This window comes from Siniperca chuatsi, linkage group LG4, assembly GCF_020085105.1.
Source record: "Siniperca chuatsi isolate FFG_IHB_CAS linkage group LG4, ASM2008510v1, whole genome shotgun sequence".
NCBI classification, from domain to species: domain Eukaryota; kingdom Metazoa; phylum Chordata; class Actinopteri; order Centrarchiformes; family Sinipercidae; genus Siniperca; species Siniperca chuatsi.
Window position 1 is genome coordinate 30140479 of NC_058045.1, and position 23290 is coordinate 30163768.

Sequence of the window (23290 nt, forward strand, 5' to 3'; positions counted from 1 at the left end):
ACAGTTTTGTTTTTCTGTAGGGCCTACATCATTCTCAGGATTTCAGAGAACTGTTTGGATTTTGACAAAAACTTATGGAATAATATGTCTCATTTTACATTTTCAAAATTAACACATTTTCTACTTGAAGGACCATAGCAGTGATTTTGAATGCCGTAACCTGTCAACTACAAATCTGATATGTATGAAATCAGCTTGTAGAGACCTAAAACTTGATGCAGATAGATAATCCAACAACATTTATTGTTGTCATTTGGTAATACGGTCAAGACATTTTGACATAGTCATTGACAGTTATTTATTTAGTCCAAAATTTCAAGTTAGTCTCAGAGGACTTCAACAAAAAATCCTTTTGAATGGGGGGGGAATCTCAGGAAGACCAAAAAGGAGGGTTTCCTCTTCTAGGACAGGCCGAGATGCCGAAATGTAACAGCTGATTTATATACAGAGTAGACTGATGCAGTAGTAGTAGGAAGAGTAGGACAATTTTCAATGAACATGCAGTTTGTTGCATGAACTCTTTTTAGACCTCAACCAAATTAGCTTCTTGTAAGACCTTTTTTAATTCAAGAAACTACAGAACCAAAGTCACATGATCTTTCTCACGTCCTCCATTTTGCTTATTGTTTGACTTTTGGTTTGATTTTGTGACATCAGTGCTTGACGCTGAAATGGCAATAGTTGCATGTTGTTGTGTCTTTGTAGAGCTGAAACAGCCAACTGAAGAGGTACTGCACACTTAGATGTGTTTTTTGAGCTGTAAACTAAATTATATGGCTGTACTGTGATGAAACACATCAATGCTGGTGTTAATATTGACATTTCTTACCAAATTTATGAAAATTGGCATTTCATGAGTAGGGCTGTCACAATTATTACATAATCGTGTGATCGCGATTATTTGAGCCAGCCGCGATCATTTTGCATAATCGTTAGAATCATTTCCATTCACCTGTATAAAAACAGCAATGTAATATTTCCATCCTATTTCCATGTCGTTCAATGTTTCCCTCACGTAGACTTTACTTGGATGGGCCGCCCAGGTATATAAACCAAGAGGACTGTACACGTTCCAGTGTTCAATAATATTAAATTGCTTTTCTTCTTCATAAGGTGTATGTGTATCAATAAACTATTAGGCTCATACTATAATAGTGGCATAAAATTAACAGAAAAAGACAATTCAATCGTTAATCGCAATGTATGTATCGTCAACAAAAATTTCATAATCATGACGGCCCTATTCATGAGTTGAAAATGGCCCAACACGCTATCTACTGTTTAAAATCACCCTGAACCTTGCAATGCCAATGCTGACAGAGAGTTTGGGACTAAATTACGTCATGACATTTATATAAAAAATAATGTTAGCAGCCCTAATCAGAGGTGGGCAGCCCACCTACCCCTGCCTTTGAGTGGTAGTCTGTGAAACCGCGCTCTTCTTCAAATATATGCAGATTGTGACACATTATTCACTGGAGTCTATGCTAGTTTTTGCTAACCCCTTTACTAAATATTTTTAAATTTAGGCGCATTTATTCGGACTTGTGCTTTTGACGGCTGTAGAAGCACCACCGGACTATATTCTTTCCCTTGGTGATGATCCCGTGATGAACAGCAGTACTGACACTCCCCCACAGACACACACTCACCCGACAACCAGACATTGTTGGAATGTGAAAAAAAAATTAAAACGTCTTAAAGAAAAACAGACATAAAATCAGTTAAACTTGAATCGATTAGTTTATCAACAGAAAATAATATACAACAATTTTAGTGATTTATTAATCGCAGAAGGGCTGTAAATAATGTAACAAAAATTAAAAATTAACAAAGTAACAAATAACCATTGTTTGGTCCATGAAATCTCAAAAAATAGACAAAGAAATGCAGATCTAATATCGTAGAGGTCCTGGTGACACCTTCAAATTAATCGTTTGTCTGAGCAACAGTTCAAAACCTAAAGATATTCAGTTTATAACAATATAAAACGGAGAAAAGCGACAAATCCTCACATTAGAGACACTGCAACCAGAGAACGATTCGAGTCTTTACTTGATAAAACACTGACGCAATTGACTCTGGGAAACTGATGGGCATTTTTCAGTTTTCTGACATGTTATAGTTTCAAGTCTCTAGAAGTTGAGTATTATAGAAATGAACTGAAACCAATGGCCACCCAGAGGGAAAGAGAGCAATCTAAAAACGAAGGCTGATTTGGAAAAAAACGGTTGTATAAATGATCAGCTGTAAACACCCGTTTAGGCTCAAAACACAGGGTGTAATACTGCAGAAGTCATTTATTACTTGTTTTGTGATCCTTAAAAGGTGTCTTTATCCTCCTGTGTGAACAGTGATGAGTCTGCGTTGCTATGGAGACCTAAGACCTAAACATATTGTAGATATCATACCATCAGTGATACTGTGCAGAAAAACACATAAATTCTGTCAAATGGTGCCAGTTTATATTTATGAAGGACATATTTTTGTCCTGGAGCTGCAGGTGTGTAACCTGTAATTTAGTGTTTTTAAAGCAGCTGGAGTCTGGTGCTTCAGGTGTGTGCCATTTCTGGAGCCCAGCAGGAAGCTGCTGCTGCTCAGACTGTAAGTGCCTCTAGCTCAGAGATTGTTCTTTATTTAATGAAGGATTTCACAGACTCTCTCTCACCTTCTAACCTCAGATCTGCTGGTGGTTTTCAGTATTAAACTGCTCTCAGTGCAGACCGGTGGTGGTCTCTCATCTCAATCAAACCTTTAATCTGTGTAGAAAATGAGATCCTGTAACTGTAAACTTGTTATGTTGAAAATATAGTCCTCAAATGCCATTAATGAAGGTTGCAATACAGAACTTTTCAATGATGGCTGGATGTCTGTTCTGTTCGGCGCCACAAGCCTCTGCTCCATGAAATCAATTTCACTGTCCTTAAACCTGGTTGTCTCTCTAGTTCAGGCAAATTAAAGCTCTGGCCAGTATGTGACAATTTACTGAATATTGGTAGTAAAAGTAATATGTACTTTTGACATGAGCATGTGCAGTGATGATAAACAAAACTAACTGTTAAACAATTTGTGAATTCTGCAAACTGTAAAGCTTGTTGAACAGTCAGCTGGTTCTGTTGGGTCATTTCTGTCTCTGCTCTGACGGAACATCATGTAACATGTAAAGACATAAATATCACACAAACCACAACTGAACATCATATTTGCTGTGTGTATGTATTTACCTTCCAAACAAACACACCTGTCATGTACAGAGAGGCTCTGAACACATCAGGAGCTCCGTCACTCTGCCTTCAGGCTGTTTAATGCATGTATTCCTCAGTGTGTGAGTGGGAGGCCTGTATCTGTCTCTGTCTGTTTGCTTTGATACAAGTTTCACATGGAAGCCTGCTAATGCAGCATGAAAGTGGATTTACGCTCAGCTGAGGGGTGTGTAAACGTTTGAAGTGTGTATGCAGGCGTTTTTTCTTTTCCACAGATTAACATACAATTCTACTTTTACATGTTTATTTAAACATTTCTTCATCCATGCAAGGTATTTTTCTCTTCTTTCATCGACAATGCACAGCTTTACAGAAGACTTCATGTTGTCTTACCGAAGCTTTATACTGAAGGATGTTCGCACTATTGCTGCCCCCAACTAAAGGTTTTCCTAGTCATTAGTCAACTAGTCGTTGAATGTTTATTATATTAATTTAATTATTTAATTGTGTATTTTGAGCGAAGCAGAAAATGGTTTTAACCTCCAACTTCACAAAAACAAAGATTCTCAGACTTATCAATACGATGGATGGTGATGTATAACGTTACTTACAAATTAACTCGCTACAAACTAGCTCCTGTCCTGCTTCACAGCTCTCCTGTCCCCGCCTGAACATGCAATATTGTGTTCACAACTTGATTCCACTGCTCCCATGTGGCCAAAAAAAATAAAAAATCAGTTATTGCAGGTTTAAAGTTCAAAATTGTTGTCATGTACAAATGAGAATGGATCAAGGGCAGATTAGGTTTGGTTTTAGGTGGGGGGAGATGATGATGATGAGATTCCCCCTAGTCCCCAGAGAAAATGACACCCTTGGAGTGTAGTTATGAATCACAATTTTAATATTCTTAGTGGTGCAGTGTTACTTTGAGTACATTGTTGAGGTTAGAAATCTGAGCAGTGCATAACGGCCAATACAGTGCTGCCGTTCGATGTGTAGAAAGAGTTAAATAACTGCTGCTCATTTCTTTTTGAGGAAATCTTGAGAACCTCCTAAGTGCCATATTTTCTTATGATACATCCGAGGGTTTAACATACTGTACATGATTCATACATGTTTACAGTAATTAGACATCGCATCCTGACATACAGCACATGTGAAGTGTTTCTCTCTAATCAGAAACCTTGTTAGAGTGCAGAGGACTCGGAGAGCTGATGACAGGCTCAGACAGATGATGAAAAGGTTTGAACCTGTCTGTCGTATCAGAGCGACCAACACGTTCAAACCTATATCTCTTCTTTTTTTTCCCCACTATACGATCTACAGCTGCGGGCCCCCCCCCAGAGTTCCTGACCAGCGGGAGGTGACGATGACTCAAGTTGAGCGACCTGTTTGTCCATCAAATTAAAGGACTGCTGACATTTCCAGCTGTCCTCTAACCACAGATCCTCATTATGTCCCTGAGGACACATTACTGAAACATCCCCAGGTGCCAAATCCAAACCGTCCTCATTAAAGGAACATGTTGTAATTTTGGAAAGTTAGTCACAACATGGAAATCAGACAGCGTTGGAGTTGTTGCAAGATGGATTTTCTTTCACTTTTAATGGAGCTCTGCTAGCAGTTTCCCCCTGCTGTCTTTGTGTTAGGTGAGAAAACATGCTGGACCTGTCTCTGTACTGGACACACAGAGATAAAACCTATTTTCCAGAGTTGGAAAATAAACTACTTTAACAGTAAATATTTGTAATAAGCATTTTTCTAATACATTTCTCGTAAAACGCGACTTACGCTGGTCTTTCCAGTAATAGCAGTTAATTCAGGATGATTCTGCATAAATCTGTTGGCAAAACAATCTCAAGGTCTGCTTACTGGCTCTTTCTGGAGCTTTCAACCATGGTCCTGATCAGCGGACGTAGTTTGCTTAGTTGTCATGGAACTGTAGATGTTCAAACTTGTTTGAACAAAAACTCAGGACATATTACTCAAAAAAGGAAAAAAACAAACAATGGAGTGACAAATGAATATTTGCTCATCACTGTTTTTTTAACACAATAATAAGGCATGCAATGTCTCTGTTTCTTCTATCCCTGGAACACTGACACCCTCCTCTATCCATTTATATACAGATATTTACTGTGCAAAAACATACAAGCATAAAACTCATAGTTTCAAACTGCATCAGATGTTTTTGTTCATAAAGCAGTGAATTCTTGAACGAAGCTCCACACTCACGAAAAAAGTCTCAGCTCACTTTGGTTCGATGCAAGTATTTAATAATGAAGCCAAGCTTTGGGCCTTGGGAACTACAATTGTTAACTGCATTTTCCATGTGCGCCTAAATTAAAAAAGCACAGGTGTGCTCTTTTCGATGCTCTGAGATTCCCTTTTGTCAAACGTTTGCCCTGATGAAGGTCTATTGACAGAGAGCTGGGGTCATTATTAAATACCTGCATTGGACTGAAATGTGGAGAGCCTTCTGTTCTCTCGATCTCATAAAAACTACCCTAGAACACGTAAAGTACCATTGAGGTAGTATAATGACTTGCTAGTCCTACTGATGTGAACAAAGGAAGCCATGATGTATGTACTACACATAATATAAAGGAATATAAGTATAACTATGAATGTTGAATACAGTATATGTAAAATTATATTAAAGTATAATTTTTTTATTTGATCATCACCACAGGTACAGGACCACTGCTGTTAAGCTGGTCTTTGTAGTAATTCAGCTCATTGGTCCAAATTGGACCCCTTTCAGTCTCCATGGAGACCAAACAAACCTTCTTTTTGCATGGCTCTATAGTCATTTTTGCCAGAGAGGAATAATCTTTTATGTTATTCAGTTTCTCGGTCATTTGACTCTTTTTACTTTAATGGAGGGATTCAAAGTCATAACAAAAAGGTAGAAAAGGGAGAAACTGGTGTCAATATCCTGATTCAGACCAGGTGAAGTTATGTAGTAGCTCAGATTTCATTCTGAACATTTGAAGTAACCTCTGAACACTTTCAGTATGTCCAAACTGGCTTTCTTGTCCCTCTCGTACAGTAGGGAATCACTTCACTGACTTGGAAGTTGCATGGAGAAAGGAAGCAGTCTTGAACGATAGCAACTCCAGCAACTATTACATTTTTTTAGGTTTAGTTTTTAGTTTTAATTTTATTTTAAACTAAATAAAATTGTGAAACCGAGAATATTTGTTATAATAAAAGTATGAAAAAACCCAAAAAGGAAATAAAAGACAACCCCTTACATATACGCAATGATTAGCACAATGACCAATTGGGAAATCACACATTTGTGGCCATGAATGAGTTTAATTTATGATCATGTAGTTTCAGACAAACAAATTTCTCACTTGGCAGTCAGTTAAAGGAGTACCAATTTAGCATTGCTGTTGTATACCATTTTTGGACTCATTGAAGCAGAAGAACCTGAGATATCTTATTTTTTGATTCCACACATTCTTCTTCCTTGTCAAAACTTGGTGCCTACATTACACACAATGCAACTTGACCGGCAACAGTTCAGTCGGAGATTCAGGTGGTTTATGCAAGTAGCGGCTTATGTAGGCTCGAGCCACTAGCCTGAAGCAGAGATGAGCAGCGGGCTACGGAGGTCTGGTAAGCTCACTTTTTTCATTTTCTTTGAAACTTGTAGTCTTCAGCCCCAACCAACGCTTTCTCAAGTGACACCACCTGAGGAGTACTACTGCATATGTGGGGAAAAAATTGTACAAAGACTTTTTTGTAGCGGGAGCTGCCCGAAATCTCACAGCATATGTCTAATAATGGATGTAGGTGACGCCATATTTGGTCCATAAACAGGAGAAGTGCCTATAGGAGTTTATCTCTATAGGGGTAGCAGGTACCCTAACTGGTAGTGTGGTGTACCATGAAATTACTTGAATGAAAATAAATACTTAAATGACTGTCTGTCTAAAAAAAACTCATAAAGCAACAAAGAAATCTTGAGATTAAAAGAGAACAAGCAAGATGAGATGCAATGCTTAATTTCAGTAAAATCCACACAAAATCAGAAAAGGCTTCCCGTTCAGGTTAGCAGTGGCACATAGACAAAATGTATTCTATGCATTTAAAGCAGCTATAATCAATATTTTTATATTAACAATGGATCACATGACTACTGCATGTGGAAATGGTTGCTTGTAGTGATGAACCAACAGATTATCACATGCTCCTCTGAGCTCTACGGAGCTTTATAGCACGTTTCAGCACATAAATCTGGTTTTATGGCCTTTTGGTTCACTTTTACCACGGTTATAGTCATTTTCAGTGGCACCAAACAAGCTCTGATAAACCCACTGTACCCACTGAATCAGTTGCCAGTTTATTAGGTACACCTAGCTAAGACTAATGCAGTCTAATCCAACAGTCCTGCAATAAATCCTCCCTTCATGAAGGGTATAGTGTCCGGGTTTTGTTAAAACTGTTTTGAAGAGGTGTTGATTCAACTGTGTGATCATTTTGGATGCTGTAGTTTGTGGTGCTGTTGAACTGTACAGCCTTATACAGGGAGGTGTTTCTTTTATTTAGCCTGCCCTCACTGATATAAATGAGGTAGACAAAATAATAACACCTGTGTGTACCTAATAAACAGGCAAACCAGTGTATATTTCTTTCAGGATGACAGTTGACAAACATTAAAATGATGACATGCCCTTATGACATGAGTTCATAAAGACATTGATGAAGCATTCTTTACAAGATCTGAATTTATTTCGAGTAATAGAGCCTCTTTTTTTTATCAAACAAAATAACAAGAAGTTTTACATCCAAGTAAACATTTCATGCTGTCAGCTGTCCAGTTGCATTGAAACTTTCTGCTTTCACTCTGTATTTGAATCACGCATCAACTGGCTTATCTTTCTGCTGATGACCTTTTCCCATAATTTTGTTGTTACACAAAGTTTCACTTTGTTGCCAGGATGTTAAAGATGTTTTTTTACCTGGAGGGATGTTTGCTGTGTGATCTGAACATCAAAGAAGACTCAGAAGAATTACATTTTTTTTAACACTAAAATCAACTAGTTGATCATTTGTAATGGTCATTTGACTGTAATGGCTCACATCCTTTGTGTTCAGTTTAAATGGAATCAGGAAGTTTTGATACCAGAACATATAAACACTTTGACACACTGCTCACATGATGCAAACCTCATTGAGTAGCTCTAACAACAGTCGGTCAGTCACAGTTTCTTCACCATGAGCTTTATTTCATACCTGTCTTCTCTTTTCTGGGGATTCCTGTGTAAATTTTCTGCTTTCTGCAGATGAATAAACACATCCAAAACCAAAGTTTCTCTTTTTTTCCCCCCACAGTTTTTTCATTCAGCTTTGTTGTTTGTCCAGCAGAGACTCGAATGATAAAAAGCACAGTTGGAATCTGGATCAGACAGAAGCTGCAAATCATTCCTGGCATTTCATTTAACTGCGCTCACAATTTTTTATCGCATCTTCTGTTGACTCATTTGTTTCTCTCATGTTTTAATAGAAGAGAGAGAGAGAGAGTCTTCATGAACTGGTGTCTGAAAAAATTCCCTATTGGGTTCTTTGTTGGTCCTCGATATCCGTCTGAATACCTTTACACGTACCGTGGACTCTCGGTCACTGTGATGTTTTCTATTTACTCGTTGTGGTCTGGGGAAGATTAGCAGGGATTTTCTTTGGACAGATTGGCCTCAGCAATATGACAAAAACTTTTATCACAATAATTTTTTTTACATTACTTATTTTTGATATATATCACCATATAAATTAGGGATATCAATGATGGGTTCAATGTATATAGCCAGGGAGCTTCTTCCTCGCCTCAGGTCAGTTCGCTCATCAGTCACAATCAATAATTTTCGATGGTACATACCAATACCATGTCTTATGCTATGCATATGCTATTATGAGACTGTATTTAGGCACAGTGGTGCTTTGAGCTAAATGCTAACATCAGCATGCTAACATGCTCGCAGTGAATCAGAATCAGGTTTATTGCCAATAGGGCTGAAACGATTCCTCGAGTAACTCGATTACTAAAAATCATTGATGCAAATTATTTGCATGGAAGCTTTGGTTAATCCATATAATTACATACAGCGCACTGTGTTTCGCACATCGTGCTGACGCTGTGAGTGATCAGAGCCGGTTCAGAGCGTCTTTGGTGTGATTTGACTGCGCGGATTACAAAAAGGAGGAAGAGAGAAAATAGTGAGGGCCGCAGAGAAGAGACAGGCCAGAGAAAGAGACAGAAAGTGTCCACGAAAACTCTGTACAGTGTGTCTATTGTAAAACCGAACTAGCCCACCACAATAGCACGACGTCTCTGCTTCAGCATCTCAGCAGAAAGCATAACGTTACAGTCTCTGCATCCGGTCCACGGAGCGGACCCGACACAAGCTATATGAAGGCTAGTAAAGAATGTAGGCTACGTTAATTATGGCTCTATGTAATGGCTACAAATGCCACAAAGAAGACAGTAAAGGCTTACGTTATGCCTGAGCTGTAGTTAGGTTGAAACTGAAAGGTGTTTTTGCATTTCAGAACATTTTTTTCTTTAAAACCCCGGATGTAATGTGGCACTTAAATGCACTAAATGGGTTTAGTTTTGACATATAATATTATTGTATGCAATTTAAGTATTAAAAATGTAGATTTTTCTATCTAGGTTGTTCATTTTAAGAGACGTGTCTTTTTTTCTATTGCTCTTTAATAAAGCAAAAGTATTTCTTATCCGGTTACTCATTGGGATAATCAGTAGAATACTCGATTACTAAAATAATCTATAGCTGCAGCCCTGATTGCCAAGTTTTCACATACAAGGAATTTCATTTGGTATTTTAGTGCAGTCGGTCACAATAAACATAGTAAAAGGAAAAAAAACAAGTACTGCAAGTTAAGAGTCTTAAATATAAAATATAAATTTACAATAAAAATATGTAAAATATTTCTTCAATGAAAAGAGCTGTACAGTGTTTAAAACAAAGAGGAAGGAATGTGCAAAATACTGACTAAGGACTGTGCAAATGTCCACATTATTCAGAATAAGTGCAATAAAGATTTGCGTTAATGTAACGTGTCAAGTAAGATGTGGAGACTTTACGTTAATGTAACGTCTAGTGTCCATGTAATATCCATGGTGCGGGATGAGAGTCAGTGTCAGTGGGGGTCCCGGGCCTTGTTGATGAGGCCAGTTGCAGATGGTTAGAGGGGAGTCTTTCAAAAAGTTTCTGTCTGGGGTGGGAGGGCTCGGCCACAATCGTTCCTGCTCGCCTCAGAGTCCTGGAGGCGTACAGGTAGATTGGTACAGGTTTGATGGCAGATTGCAGCCAATCACCTTCCCTGCGAAGCGAATGATGTGCTGCAGTCCTGCCCTCGTCCTTGGCAGTGGCAGCAGGGTACCAGATGGTGACAATGCTAACATGCTGATGTTTAGCATGTGTGCACCATCTTAGTTTTGTGTGTTAGCATGCTAACATTTGCTAACTTGCACTAAACACACAAAGTACCGCTGTCATTAATTTTGGAGGTATTTGGTCATAAACCGAAGTATTGGACAAATTGAAATTTTGACAGATGATGGGGCTAGATGAAAAGTTAAAGGATCACCAAAGCTCAGTCAATTTTAATGGCAATCCATCCAATAGTTGATGAGGCATTTCACTCAAAATGACATCTGTTGGTGTTCTGTATCTCCTGCTCTTGTTTCCCTCTGTCATCATGGTCCCTGTACTTCCTGAGTATTTTTTTTTTCATGTTTTTGCGTTGTTGTTTCCTCCTCGCCTGTTTGTTCTCAGTTCAGTGAGTTAGAATGGGTATGAAGTCACACAGCGGGGGTGTTCGTCCTCCATTGGAGCACCGGGTCAAAGCAGTGTTTCACCACTGTGGCTCTGATGCTCCTCCTCTGTGGTCTTTTAGTTCCCCTCACAGATTGATGTCTTTCATAACTCCACTACTTCACGGTTAATTTTTTTACATTTGCAATTCGAAAGGAGAAATGGGACTGGTGTTAAAAAGATTCTGCAGCTTTGCTCGCGGCAGACGAGAAGCCCACGCTTGTTCCTTTAATCGGCACATCATCAGGTTTTATTGAACATGATGTAATTGGTTTTTAGAATAAACTCTGTCAGATCAGTTCAGCAGGTAGATGATCTGTTACAGGCTCGACAAAATGACATGGCCTCAATGAATCTCTGTCAAATCACACCAACTCCTACAAACAGGCTAACAAAGTCTGCATCAGTACCTGCTTTCGGTTACGTTACAACCTGTCCTCCATGCCGAGAAACTCACATTTTAACAACTTGTTAAAGTATCTTTAGGTTTTAGTGATTTTATGTCCATCTTTTTCAGTGATCATATGTTTTTTTTTAGTCTGTAGTCCTTTTCCCTGGGGTCACAGTCAAACTAATGATAAAAGTTGAATTGTTTAATTGTCTGAGGTTAATTTACATAATCACAGTCATAGTGTCTTTATTTGATCTCTTTATCACAGTGACAGGATTCAGAGTCAGTCAGTGATGGCTTTTCTTTCTTCTGGAGGCATATTGGTGTTTGCGTTGTCCTGGGTTGAGTTTCAGTGTGCAATTGCCTTGACCGGGCAATAACTGAATATTATTGTTTGTTGAATTTCCCTGAAATCATATTTTGATGATGTGATCTCATCAAGTTATCCATGATATAATGATATAAAACAATTTATTATAAAGGTTTTTTTGTTTTAATTAGTGATTTTGCACACATTTGCTATACCATGATATATATCAATATCGGCCAATATCCGGGTATTCAGATTAATATTGTGTTCATGATTTCAACCCTGTCGCCCAGCCCTACCCTATAGGGATAAATAAAAGCGATTTGAATTTTTAAATGACCTAATTAATTTCTGGATGTCAGTATCTGTCCGTATATATCACGGCAATGGCCTCTTTGGTGAATTTCAGTTGGGTTTTAGAGCGGGTCACAGCACTGAGGCAGCACTTACCAGGGTTCTTAATGATCTTATTTGAGCAGCTGCCAGTGGCCAAACATCTGTTTTATTACTTTTTACTGCGGTTTTTCATGCAGTTGACCACTTGATTTCTAGATTGAATGTCTAAGTATTGGAAAGGCATAACGGGTACTTTTTTATGTCTCTGAAAATACCTTTTGTGTTACTATATGGAAATTTAAATGCTCCACTACCCATTCCACGCAGGGAGTGGAGTACCGCAGGGATCAATCCTCTGTCTTCTACTAGTTTCTATTTGCATGTTACCAGATAATTCTCAGATCTACTCTCCTTCAGTTCAAATAATATCATGCAACTGAATAAACTACAGGTCTGCCTTAAAGAGGTTAAACACAACAAGGTTTTGTAGAACTTCCTTCAGTTAAACTCCAATAAATCAGAAGTTATTATCGTAGGTTCACACTCATACTCAAACTGGACTTCCTGGATTGTATTGGATCTTCTCAGCTCTTCTTGTAACAGCACGCCCTCACCTCACCTTGTGCCATGTTCAACGGTCTGATCATGGTCTAACTGTTTCTGATCGATCAGTGTTATAGTCAAAAGTGAGTGTGCTTTTTCTCTTTTAAACCTGAATATGATCTATTGAGCTCATTGCAGACGTGGTTCCAGTTCTGCTGACTTTCTCTTCTCAGTGATCAATTAAATGAAAGTTATTACAGAGTTACACTGAATTTAAAACTTGTATGCCGATACAGTATATCAAGTGTTCAGGCTCTCTGACAGACTAACAGGCTGAGCTGAGGAAGGCGATGGAGACGTTTTAATATGGAGCTGAAACATGTTTTATGCATGAAGGAACATATGAACTGTGATGATGCACAGCTCCTCACATCTGATGGCGGAGCACTTAAAAGAAAGCTTGAATAATGCTGTGACAGAACTGTTCCATTATAACAACACGGGGGATTAAATGTAGCTGAGCGATCTGGTCTAAGACGCCTTTCAGCTGTGCTGATAAAGGGATGATCAGAAATAGAAGAATTAGCTAATTATATGTGTTTAGCTAAGAACATCGCTGACTGCAGCTTTGTGTGTTTTTTTTCAAGAAACATTTCCTTGTCATTTTTAGAGAAGTCTGTTTTCATAACAAACAGGTTAAAATAATTTCCCCTTTCATAAGATCAGTAAATTACCAGTTTACAACCTTACACATTAGCATCCGGTTTCAACTTTTAAAAATAACCCCAAAACGTCATTCAACGTAGTCAAACCCAAAGGTAATGGATATAGAGCTATCTAGAGTTTCAAAGTGAGAGGAGCCACTGGTTCTGGTGTGTTTTTCCCCATTCTGTATTCCCATTTCAAATTTTTCTTTTAACGCTTAACAGTAACATTTTCTTTTTCAATGTTGCTGAACATAGTAGCAGGACTCTGCTGGATAATGTAACCCCAGGTTTATAATGTGGCCATCAGTTTTAACTATTTTAAATTTGTTTCTATAAAACTCATGTTTTTAAAACACTTCACTATATTTGCTGATTAGATCCAAAATTGGCCCAGAATCCAAAAGTAAATTGATTTAAGCAGATTGTATTGTCAGTTTCCTCAACAGCCTAATCTTTAGCTTTCACCCGCCGTTAGTGGCACACGTAACAGAATCGTAATTAACTTGAAGGTTTTATGCACATTGCGCCTACAACTTTTTTAACCGGGAGAGTTTCATGCCAATCCAAGCCGTAGAAGAGCTCTAACTGAGTGACCAAACATTGTCTGTTGGAAAAATGAATAGGACTACTTCCGGAACCAGGGGCCCCAAAATAGCCCTCCCACTTGTCAACTCAATTGATCATGCACAGAAGTTTTAACCCTCGCACGACCAGGTCTGCAATCAAGTCTTCTCCAATGTGAGGATTTTCTGCTTTTCTCTGTTCTATATCATTGTATACTGAATATCTTTTGAGATTGGGATTGTTGAGATTACCTTGAGCTTTAAGAAATTGTGATGGTCATTTTCTTAGTACTATTTTCTGACTTTTTCTAGACTAAATTATCTGATTAATCCAAGAAATAGTGAACAAATCAGTCAATAATAAAAAAAAAAACATACTTGCAGCTTTACATTTCGTCATACATGTGTGGAAATATGTTTTGTTTCGCATTCACTGCAGCAACTGTTGCAAAACTTTTAAAACCTATGTGACTTAATTATTTTCCTTCATGTTTATGGTTTTCAAAAACACAATTTCCAGTGTGCTAGTGGTGGTTAGGTGTTCAGCCACTGAAATGCCTGGCTCTGTTTTTAAACCTGTTGAAGTCAGAGCCACGGTGAGTGTTTTCAGTCTGTCAAATGGTCTTCCTTCTCTTAAGCAGCTGTACAGACACTCAGAGGGCTACAAACACTCGTTGTCTGTGTCTTCAATCTCCTGAGCCCGGCACTGGTGTGTAAATAATTTAGTGAAATTTTAAAGCCCCAATTAATTCGAGCAGCAGGGAGGGAGGAAGTCTCCTGCTGATCGATTCATTAGTAATAGTGGCTGACATTTGTGTCGCCAGACAAAATGGAGGAGAGCTTATAGAATCCAAAGCGCAATGGGGGGTGGGGGCTGCAGTCTCACTGACACCAGATTCAGGGCTCAAATCGTCCGTTATACTGTTTCGGCATAAGGGCCTGATGGTTCAGTCTGAGCCCACAGTACATATACAGTATGTAAACTAGAAATATAGATTATAGTGTATGTCAGCATACTGTATGTCTCCCCCCCCCCAATATCCAAAACAAGTCACAATCAAAATATAGCAAAAATGGCCATGTTCATATGTTTTGTTTTGTTTTAATTTTAATTTTTTTTTAAATTTCTTTATATTTCATCATTCACTGGGGTATTTTATTTATCTTGTTGTGAAGCACTTTGTACTTTGTTTATAGAGCACTTATCAAAACAAAGTTTTATTATTATTATTATTATTATTATTATTATTATTATATGTCCAATATATATTTGTACAGGTTCCACCCACTGCACCATCCTCCAAGACAAATTCCCAAATAAGGAAATTTTTCATGTATGTGTATATATTTAAAACTGCATTAGACTGACATCATAATAAAGAAATTGATTTAATGAAACAATGGTGATTACTTTGGCATGCCTTGTTTTTTATTTAAATATTGCCGCTTCCAAAAACACTTTTTCTCATTACGCCTGTGTAGTCCAGCCTTTACTTCCGTAACGTACTTCCGTGTCCGCTCTTCCATATTCTAATACCAAATATTGAGTAAGATCCAAAGCAGACTTAGAAAAGCAGTACAGTTATAGTGTCACTTCAAAAATCTCAGGTCTCAAGTTGTCAGATGACACATCAGCGTAAAATCCGAACTTGAACCTGTAAGTCAGACCTAATGCTCTCGAGGTTCAGGATCGGCTGTGTTTCAGGACCACCAAAACCACTTTGTGGATGTCTGGGGGATTGTAGTCTCACTCCAGTTGAAAAAGGATGGTCTGACGTTAGCATAGTGTACAGTACAAGGTAGGGGAGTCATCGATCCAGGCTCACAGGGCCGGACGGGGGGTCAGAACCTGCAGCAGGCTGACAGGAGGCTCAGAGCCGCCAAGGAGGGAGTGACCTTTATATTTTTTTATTTATATATATATATATATATATACACACACACACACACACACACACTTACACAGAGCACTACCACCATCACTCCCCCCTTTTAAATGATTACATTCTATATTTTTCTTCTTGTCAACAAATGACATGTTCAGACCCAAACTAACAATAAATGTATCTACTAACAAGTATTGTGTGTGAATCAATGCCTGATGTATTTTCTTCCTCTAGAGCTCCATTGTTGTCCAAAAACTATTAGAAACACATACCACACACGGTAGTTTATTCTGACTCAATCACACATACAAATACTCACTGGAGCACCAAATGTGGATTAATCCGCTGCTGAAAATAGTCCTCAACCAATGCACTATTTCCCTTTTTTTTCCAAACAAAAAAAACATCTATATATTTGTGAGGTGTTTTTTAAAGATTTACATCATCAGCAGGGACCAATGGGCTTGGAGCCGAGAGCCACAGACAGGAAGTCAAAGTATTGAGAGATGGACTAATATGATGTAGGTTTTTCATGAGATTTATTGATAGTAAGAGACATACAGTGTGTATGTGGTAGCTCGGGCCTCTTATACATTGACACAGAGCATGAGAATAATTGCATGCCACAGTAAAGTGGATAGTGATGCTATCAAGTCAACACACTTAGACTCAACAGGATCATTTTTCCTGTAATGAAACATCAGTTCAGCGTTCATCTGCCGTGCATTTCAGCTCAGATAGAAAACAGACTGACATGGAAAAATAATCTGTGCTGGTTAATGAGCCATTAGTCTGTCTTCATGCCAATCACCATTATTGAATAATTAGCATTTTACCATCTGCTGATAGCTGAGACAGGCTGATGTGTAAAAGGCAAAAAGGTTCACATCATGACGGGCTAATGATGATACAGCAAGATTTTTCAGTTTGGTTAGTGGGTGTTATTTGATCATAGAATGCATTCAGCTTGCATGCTTGGTAAAAAATCAGTATCTGATTAAATTACTAGATTACTAAAAACACTGCTGTAATAGAAAAATACTTTTGAACTTTGACATTTTTTTTACCGAAGCTGTCTATTGTGAAGGTCTGTTAGGTCTTGCAGAGCTACTTCCTGGTTTTACTCTGACCCAATGTACTTCACTGTACTTTCAGATGTATGCAGTTGATCATTTTAAAAGATATTTAGGATACAATCATGTAGGGTTTAATTTTTCCAAATAAGTTTTTTTTTAAATAATTGTTATTAGTTTAAACAAATAAAGACCACTTTATACAACTTTAAAGTAGGCAATGCTCTGTTGAATGTAATGCATTTCAGTGTGTAATGTCATTTTGTTTAAGGGGGCAAAAGTGTAGGGGAGTCTCAGTTGGGTTAAAGAAAAGGTAAAAATGACTGATTACACTTAAAATAATGTAGATCAGTTGTAAATATTTGCACTAGTTTTCACTTTGGGATGATGCAGTGACTATAAAGAGGATTCACCCCCCCTTGGACGTTTTTATGTTTTGTCTATTTACAGCATTATATCAAAGTAGATTTAACATGGCTTTTTTGACACTGATCAACGGATCAGTATAATAATAGAATACAAAATACTTGTTTGCATAAGTATTCATCCCCTCCAAGTCACTAATTAGTAGATGCACCTTTGGCAGCAATTACAGCCTTGAGTTTGTGTGGATAGGTCTTTATCAGCCTTGCACATCTGGACACTACAATTTACTGCATTCGTCTTTGGAAAATTGCTCAAGCTCTATCAGGTTGCCTGTTTTTTTGCTGCATTCGAGTACAAATGGTCGGTGATGTTGTTGCTATCAGTTTGTTCACCACGGTACTATACACAGTAAAACAGGTATACCTGGACAGTGGACAAAATGATTTCATTTATTTTTTTCCAAAGTTATCGTCAAGAGCAAGGACTCTTCAATCTAAAAACAATCTTACTGAACAGCTAAATGAAATTCTAAGTTGGTTACATTTTTCTGTATTTCTAACGCTGCATGTCTTAAGCTGTGTTACAGGTATTTATCGGCTCCCTGGTTATTCTTTTTAGTCTCTGTTATGAGGATTAAGAGCTAAACAGAGAACGAAACATGACTCTGAGCTGTCCCACCTGGGCGGCTAAATAAACCTGAAGCCAGTCAGTCTGCAGCCTCTTTACACAGTCATGGCTTAATCCCACTAGAAACTCCAGCATCTGTCTCCTCATTTCAAGTGTCATCATTCAAACAGTCAGCTTTATAGTTTTTGGCCTTCCTGCATCCTCTCCTTCAGCAGGAGCTGTTTAATGTCTTTCTGTTCTCTGCAGTTCAGAGCAGTTTGTGTTGAGTGATGCAGAGAGGCAGATTAGCGGCTGTTAGCAGGCTCCTCTGGTGGCAGCTGCATCTGTCACCTCCCTCTTCATCCACTTAACTTTTGCCCATTTCCATTTATCACCATAAAGAGGACTCTCTGTGTCGTCTCTCAGCATCGACATCCGCTGATTTCAAATGTCTCTGCTGATTTTCTTCGACACCAAAACAATAGTTTCCTCTGGCGCTTCTGTTATATCTCCTTGTTGAGACTCTTGAGCATCAAGCGATTTCTGTTCCACGTCGTTACTCTTGTAGCTCAAGCCGGTTCCTCTCCATCTGTTGTTGGTTCACACTCCGCAGGTCCATCGCTCTCATGAAGCAGTGTTGCCAACCCTCAGAACAGACTGAAGCTGGTCATGTGGTTCAGTCAGGACGTGTTATTTTATATATAAAAGTCACAGGACAACCTTCAGTCTATCAGCATTCTGAGCATCCTTTTTCTTAGATGTCTTTTATAATATAATTTCTTTTCATGTGGCGGCACACTTTCTTCTGTTGGCCACTGCTCACCATCTTTGTTTAAAGATCCCCTCCTGACATGTTTTAAGACATAAAAATACTCTGCTTGGAATAATAATAATTTGGTTCAATTACCTCATTCATTTCTTGAAATTACATCTACTCCATCACCCTCATTGAAAAATCTACAATCTGTGAATATACAAATATTTTTAGTTTCAAAAGTTTAACTGCTAGACACAAGGAGTCTCCTACTTCATTCTCAATGTGTGTGTGCACTAGAGGTTAAAGTTTCCACATCACACTTGTGTAAATTGCATATTGGACCATGATTGGCTCCCAGACTACCAGCGTTTCTGATCTGCCACCCCCATGGTTAGGGTTTGGTTAAGTTTAGGAAGCTAAAACTACTTAAGTTTAGATAAAGATGGTGGTCAAGAAAACTAACACTGACTGTTGGTATGTGATGGGGGGGGGAAAAACAGCATTCAACAGTGTTGAAGTCAAGCGCCCATCCATCCACACGGCTGCCTCCATCAGGGGTTTTGCAGCAACATCACACTATCTCTGCCTTCACTTCTGAGAGATGACAGACAATTCATGTATCCACTTGAGGTTCAGTGCATCTTGCATCTTCGCCTCAATTTGTGCGGCCTAGAGCCAATTTCTCTCTGTTGGCGCCCACTTCCATCTTTCCATTGACTTTGTATGCAATGGCGCCATGCCTAAAAGTAACTTTGAGTTCTGTCTGAGCACACCTTTCAATTGACACATTTCTTTGATCAACATAACAGACGATAACTTTAACGTTTTGATACCAACATCAGTTGCTAGTTGGTGTAGTTTATCCCTCTCACTTCATCAAACTAGCAAAACCGTTTAAACAGAGGAAATGTCTGCGCGACAAGGAGCTGCTCTTAGAGAACCAAAATGTAATCACAGGGTTGTTTTTATAAAAACTAACTGTGGCCATCAGCCAGTGCAACAGTGTGGCTCATTGATGTGTTTTTAATAGTTTATATAGTTTATAGTTTATAATAATAAAAAGATAAATCAACGCATCTTATCGTCTATTAAGTGATTACTGCAGCTGCAATTAGATTCTCAAGATAGTTTGAGGTATGATTATTTTTTAAATAAAGATTATTGTTAGAATTTAAAACATGAATAACTATCCGAGCACTAACAGAATAAATGAGATGGCTGAACGAATCCACTAATGGAGAAAAACTTTCTCCTTGCTGCTTCACAGAGCTGTTTGTGTCTGCAGACTCTGTCAATGTTTGTGCCCCTGGAGAAGTTATGTTATGTATAATTACACAAAATCTCTGCAGACTACAGCACACATTAAAACCTGGGTTTTCATCCCACTGGGCCTTAATAAATTTGAAATGATTGCGTGAAGGTCTGGCCGGGTGTTTCATGTTTCATGAATTGTACCTGCATAGCTCCCGGGAGTTTTTAATTGCTACATGAATTCTACTGGTTTATAACTGTAGTGTGTTTTACTTTTATTCTTTTAAATACATTTTTTCATTTGACATTTGATGTATTCTCAGAGCCAGAAGAATTTACAGTGAATGAGAAAGGGTTCAGTGTTATGTTTCAAGGACAGTTTTACAGGACATGTTGGCTGAAAGTGGACAAATGGAATTTTTAAAAACTAAAACCTCTTAACTTCTGGTTACATGACAGTCAAGGACATGTTTTACAGCTCAGTGACTTCTCTTGAAGTTTACATTGGTTGCAGTTCCTGCAGACATCACAACCATTCATGCCACCGCAGCTGGTTAAGGCATTCATTCATTCATTCAGCCTTTATATACACACGGAAAGTCAAATGTCCAAATCAGAAATGTGGTAATGAAAGGAAATAATCATTTTGGCTGAACATTTTTCCAGGGGAAACCCTAGTTGTCATAGTGACCTTCAGCTTGAAGCGGTCTTCGAATCAAGCTGTGATGAGGTGTGGTAAAATAACATTAATGAAATTGGATGTGACCCAGGACACAGACACTTAGCAGAATGGAAATCACAAATAAGTACATGAAGAGTACACTTGTGGACTGTTAATTTATGTTTATTGTTGACATATTATCAGCCAATTTTATGCATGAAGAGACTGTTGGTCGGATTATCATTGTGAGAAGGTTTTTTAACCTCTTCTGCCGCAGGTGCACTGCGAGAGGAAAGTAGTTTTTATAGACTGATCTGAAATGAGAAGGTCAATCTCCTCAACACCTTAAAATGGGCAATTTCATAGTGTTTCCTAGTTTCTTAAATTGATTTTGTGGATAAGAGACGAAGATTGAATTAATGCATTTATGACAATGATCTTAGAAGGCAATACAAGACGATTTCATCGCTCTCTCTGCATTTAAACTTGTGCTCCACAAGTTTAAACATGTCCTGCCCACTACATATTTAGGTCACTATTCTTTAAGAACGCCATTTAAGGATATTCGTAAAAAATTGGATGTGTTAGTTAAATGAATATTTGCTGATATATCGACTGCAAAAATCCAGTATCAGTTGGGTGAAGCATTTCTACATCAAGTACTTCTTCTGTGTGTCTTAGTGGTGACTATAACATTTCTTTCATTAAGATGATCAGAATTGACACCTTAAAAGCGAGGCACACTGCAGCACTAGCTTCTTTTTTGAGTGTTTAACAGCCGCTATGGTGGATAGATGGTGGATTTTGAAGTTAAAAACCTTCCTCTGTCAAATACAGTAGCATTTGGACTGATGGAATCAGTGAAGAAACGACATGGTTTTGTGCACATCAGTAGAGGAAAGAAGCTGAATATGTAAAATTTTGGTTTTCCAAACCATAATGTTTTAGTCCAGTTTGATGTTTGCGCCTGTTTGTCTCTTCAACTGTCCTCAGCTGCTGCTCTCTGAGCTCTCGGCCTCACCGTTAGATGAATAATTTTCTCACTGATGTTCTGCTGTTGAGAGTCTCAGAGCGACTAACAGGAAGAGGTGAGGCAGCCAGCTGAGAGACTGTTTAATGTCACACTGAGCTATTGCTGCTTCAGTCTGAGCCACTTATTCTTCTGTCAGACTCAATGAGCGTCGCTAGGGATAAAGAAATTCTGTTCAAAACCACAAATGTGAGTGAACCAGAGAGTTTAACATTAGACCCGCTGAATACTGTGTGGAGGAGGAGAGTACAGTCCTGTTTGCTGGATGTTTTAGTGATTTCAGTCTCAAATGTCTGAACAGAGTTTGGAAAAATGGCATTTAGCCATCCAGCAGCTTCTACGTGGTTTCTGAAGAGTTTAAGTAATTTTCTTAAGTGTGTTTAAATCTAAATAAAAGCAATTGGAAGCCAATTTTTTATGCCAGTGTGTTTAATTAATCACTAACCCGGATGGGTTTTGGAACTTGTCAACCTGTGAGAACTTGTGTTTTTTGTTGTTGCTCTCTGTTTTCACTTCTGCTGCATCCAGTCTCAGCTTAGAGACGTATGCATAAAACATCTAAAGACGAGGTTCTAACTGTCTAAAAATAGCTGCAAATTTTTAAGACACATTTGATTTGGGTGTGTAAATATTTCCCAAAGCATTTGAAGCACCACGAGTCTTAAAGGTCCAGTGTGTAACATTTAGGAGGCGCTATTGGCAGAAATGGAATATAATATTCATAAGTCTGTTTTCATTAGTGTAAAATAATCACCCGAAAATAAGAATCGTTGTGTTTTCGTTACCTTAGAATACGCTTTTTTTATCTACATGGGAGAGGGTCCCCTTCCACGGAGGTCACCATGTTGCTCCGCCATGTTTCTACGGTAGCCGTGCGGTATTCAAATGGTTGCAAATTTCAGTTTCACCGCTAGATGCCACTAAATCCTACACATTGGACCTTTAAATCTCTTCCTTTTAAAATATGAGGATATTGTTCATAAAGGGTAAATAAATAGACTATAATCATTGTTGTCTGGCTGCAAGTGCTTATCGTTCGGTGTCTCGCTCCTTGGCAGGGCTTCCTGAAGAGCGAGCGTGTTTCCCGGATGGTTCAGAGCGGTGGCTGCTCGGCCAACGACTTTCGCGAGGTCTTCAAGAAAAACATCGAGCGGCGTGTCCGAAGCCTCCCGGAGATCGACGGCCTGAGCAAAGAGACGGTACTGAGCTCCTGGATTGCTAAGTACGATGCCATCTACAGGGGGGACGAGGACATGCGGCGCCAGCCTCAGCGGGCGCACCTGAGCGCTGTGTCGGAGCTCATCCTCAGTAAGGAGCAGCTGTACGAGATGTTCCAGCAGATCCTCGGCATCCGCAAGTTTGAGCACCAGCTGCTGTACAACGCCTGCCAGGTGAGCCGCTTGAGGTCAACAGGTACAGACACACATTGACACATTTGTACACTGTATGTTTATTATTGAATACTCACTTGTGCTACTTGTGTGAGAACCTCCATAGCTCAATGATGAAGTAAATGCTGCGGTGTCCTGAGATGCTAGATGCTGCTGTAGGGAAACTTTGACTGTATTATATGTGAAACCCCCCAACTCCTCTCCAAAAATACCAAGTCCTACAATTTTTGTTATTTTAGATTTGGCTCTCATTAGCTGGTTTCACTTCTTCTTCAAAATTTCTTTCATTAAGATGGTGATCAGAATTGACACCTTAAAAGCGAGGCACACTGCATTGCTTTTTCTTCCGTGTAATCCCAATCACAT

The 23290-nt window shown here is 38.7% G+C and overlaps 1 protein-coding gene across 12 annotated transcripts in view; it reads left to right on the forward strand.

The window, feature by feature from the left end:
• cadps2 (Ca++-dependent secretion activator 2) overlaps positions 1–23290 on the forward strand; it is a 228518-nt gene that overhangs the window by 62483 nt on the left and 142745 nt on the right. For all 12 annotated transcript variants that reach the window (XM_044194159.1, XM_044194157.1, XM_044194161.1 and 9 more), the window contains exon 3: positions 22592–22924. In XM_044194159.1, coding sequence (XP_044050094.1) covers positions 22592–22924 — 333 coding nt within the window. The remainder of the gene's footprint in view (positions 1–22591; positions 22925–23290) is intronic.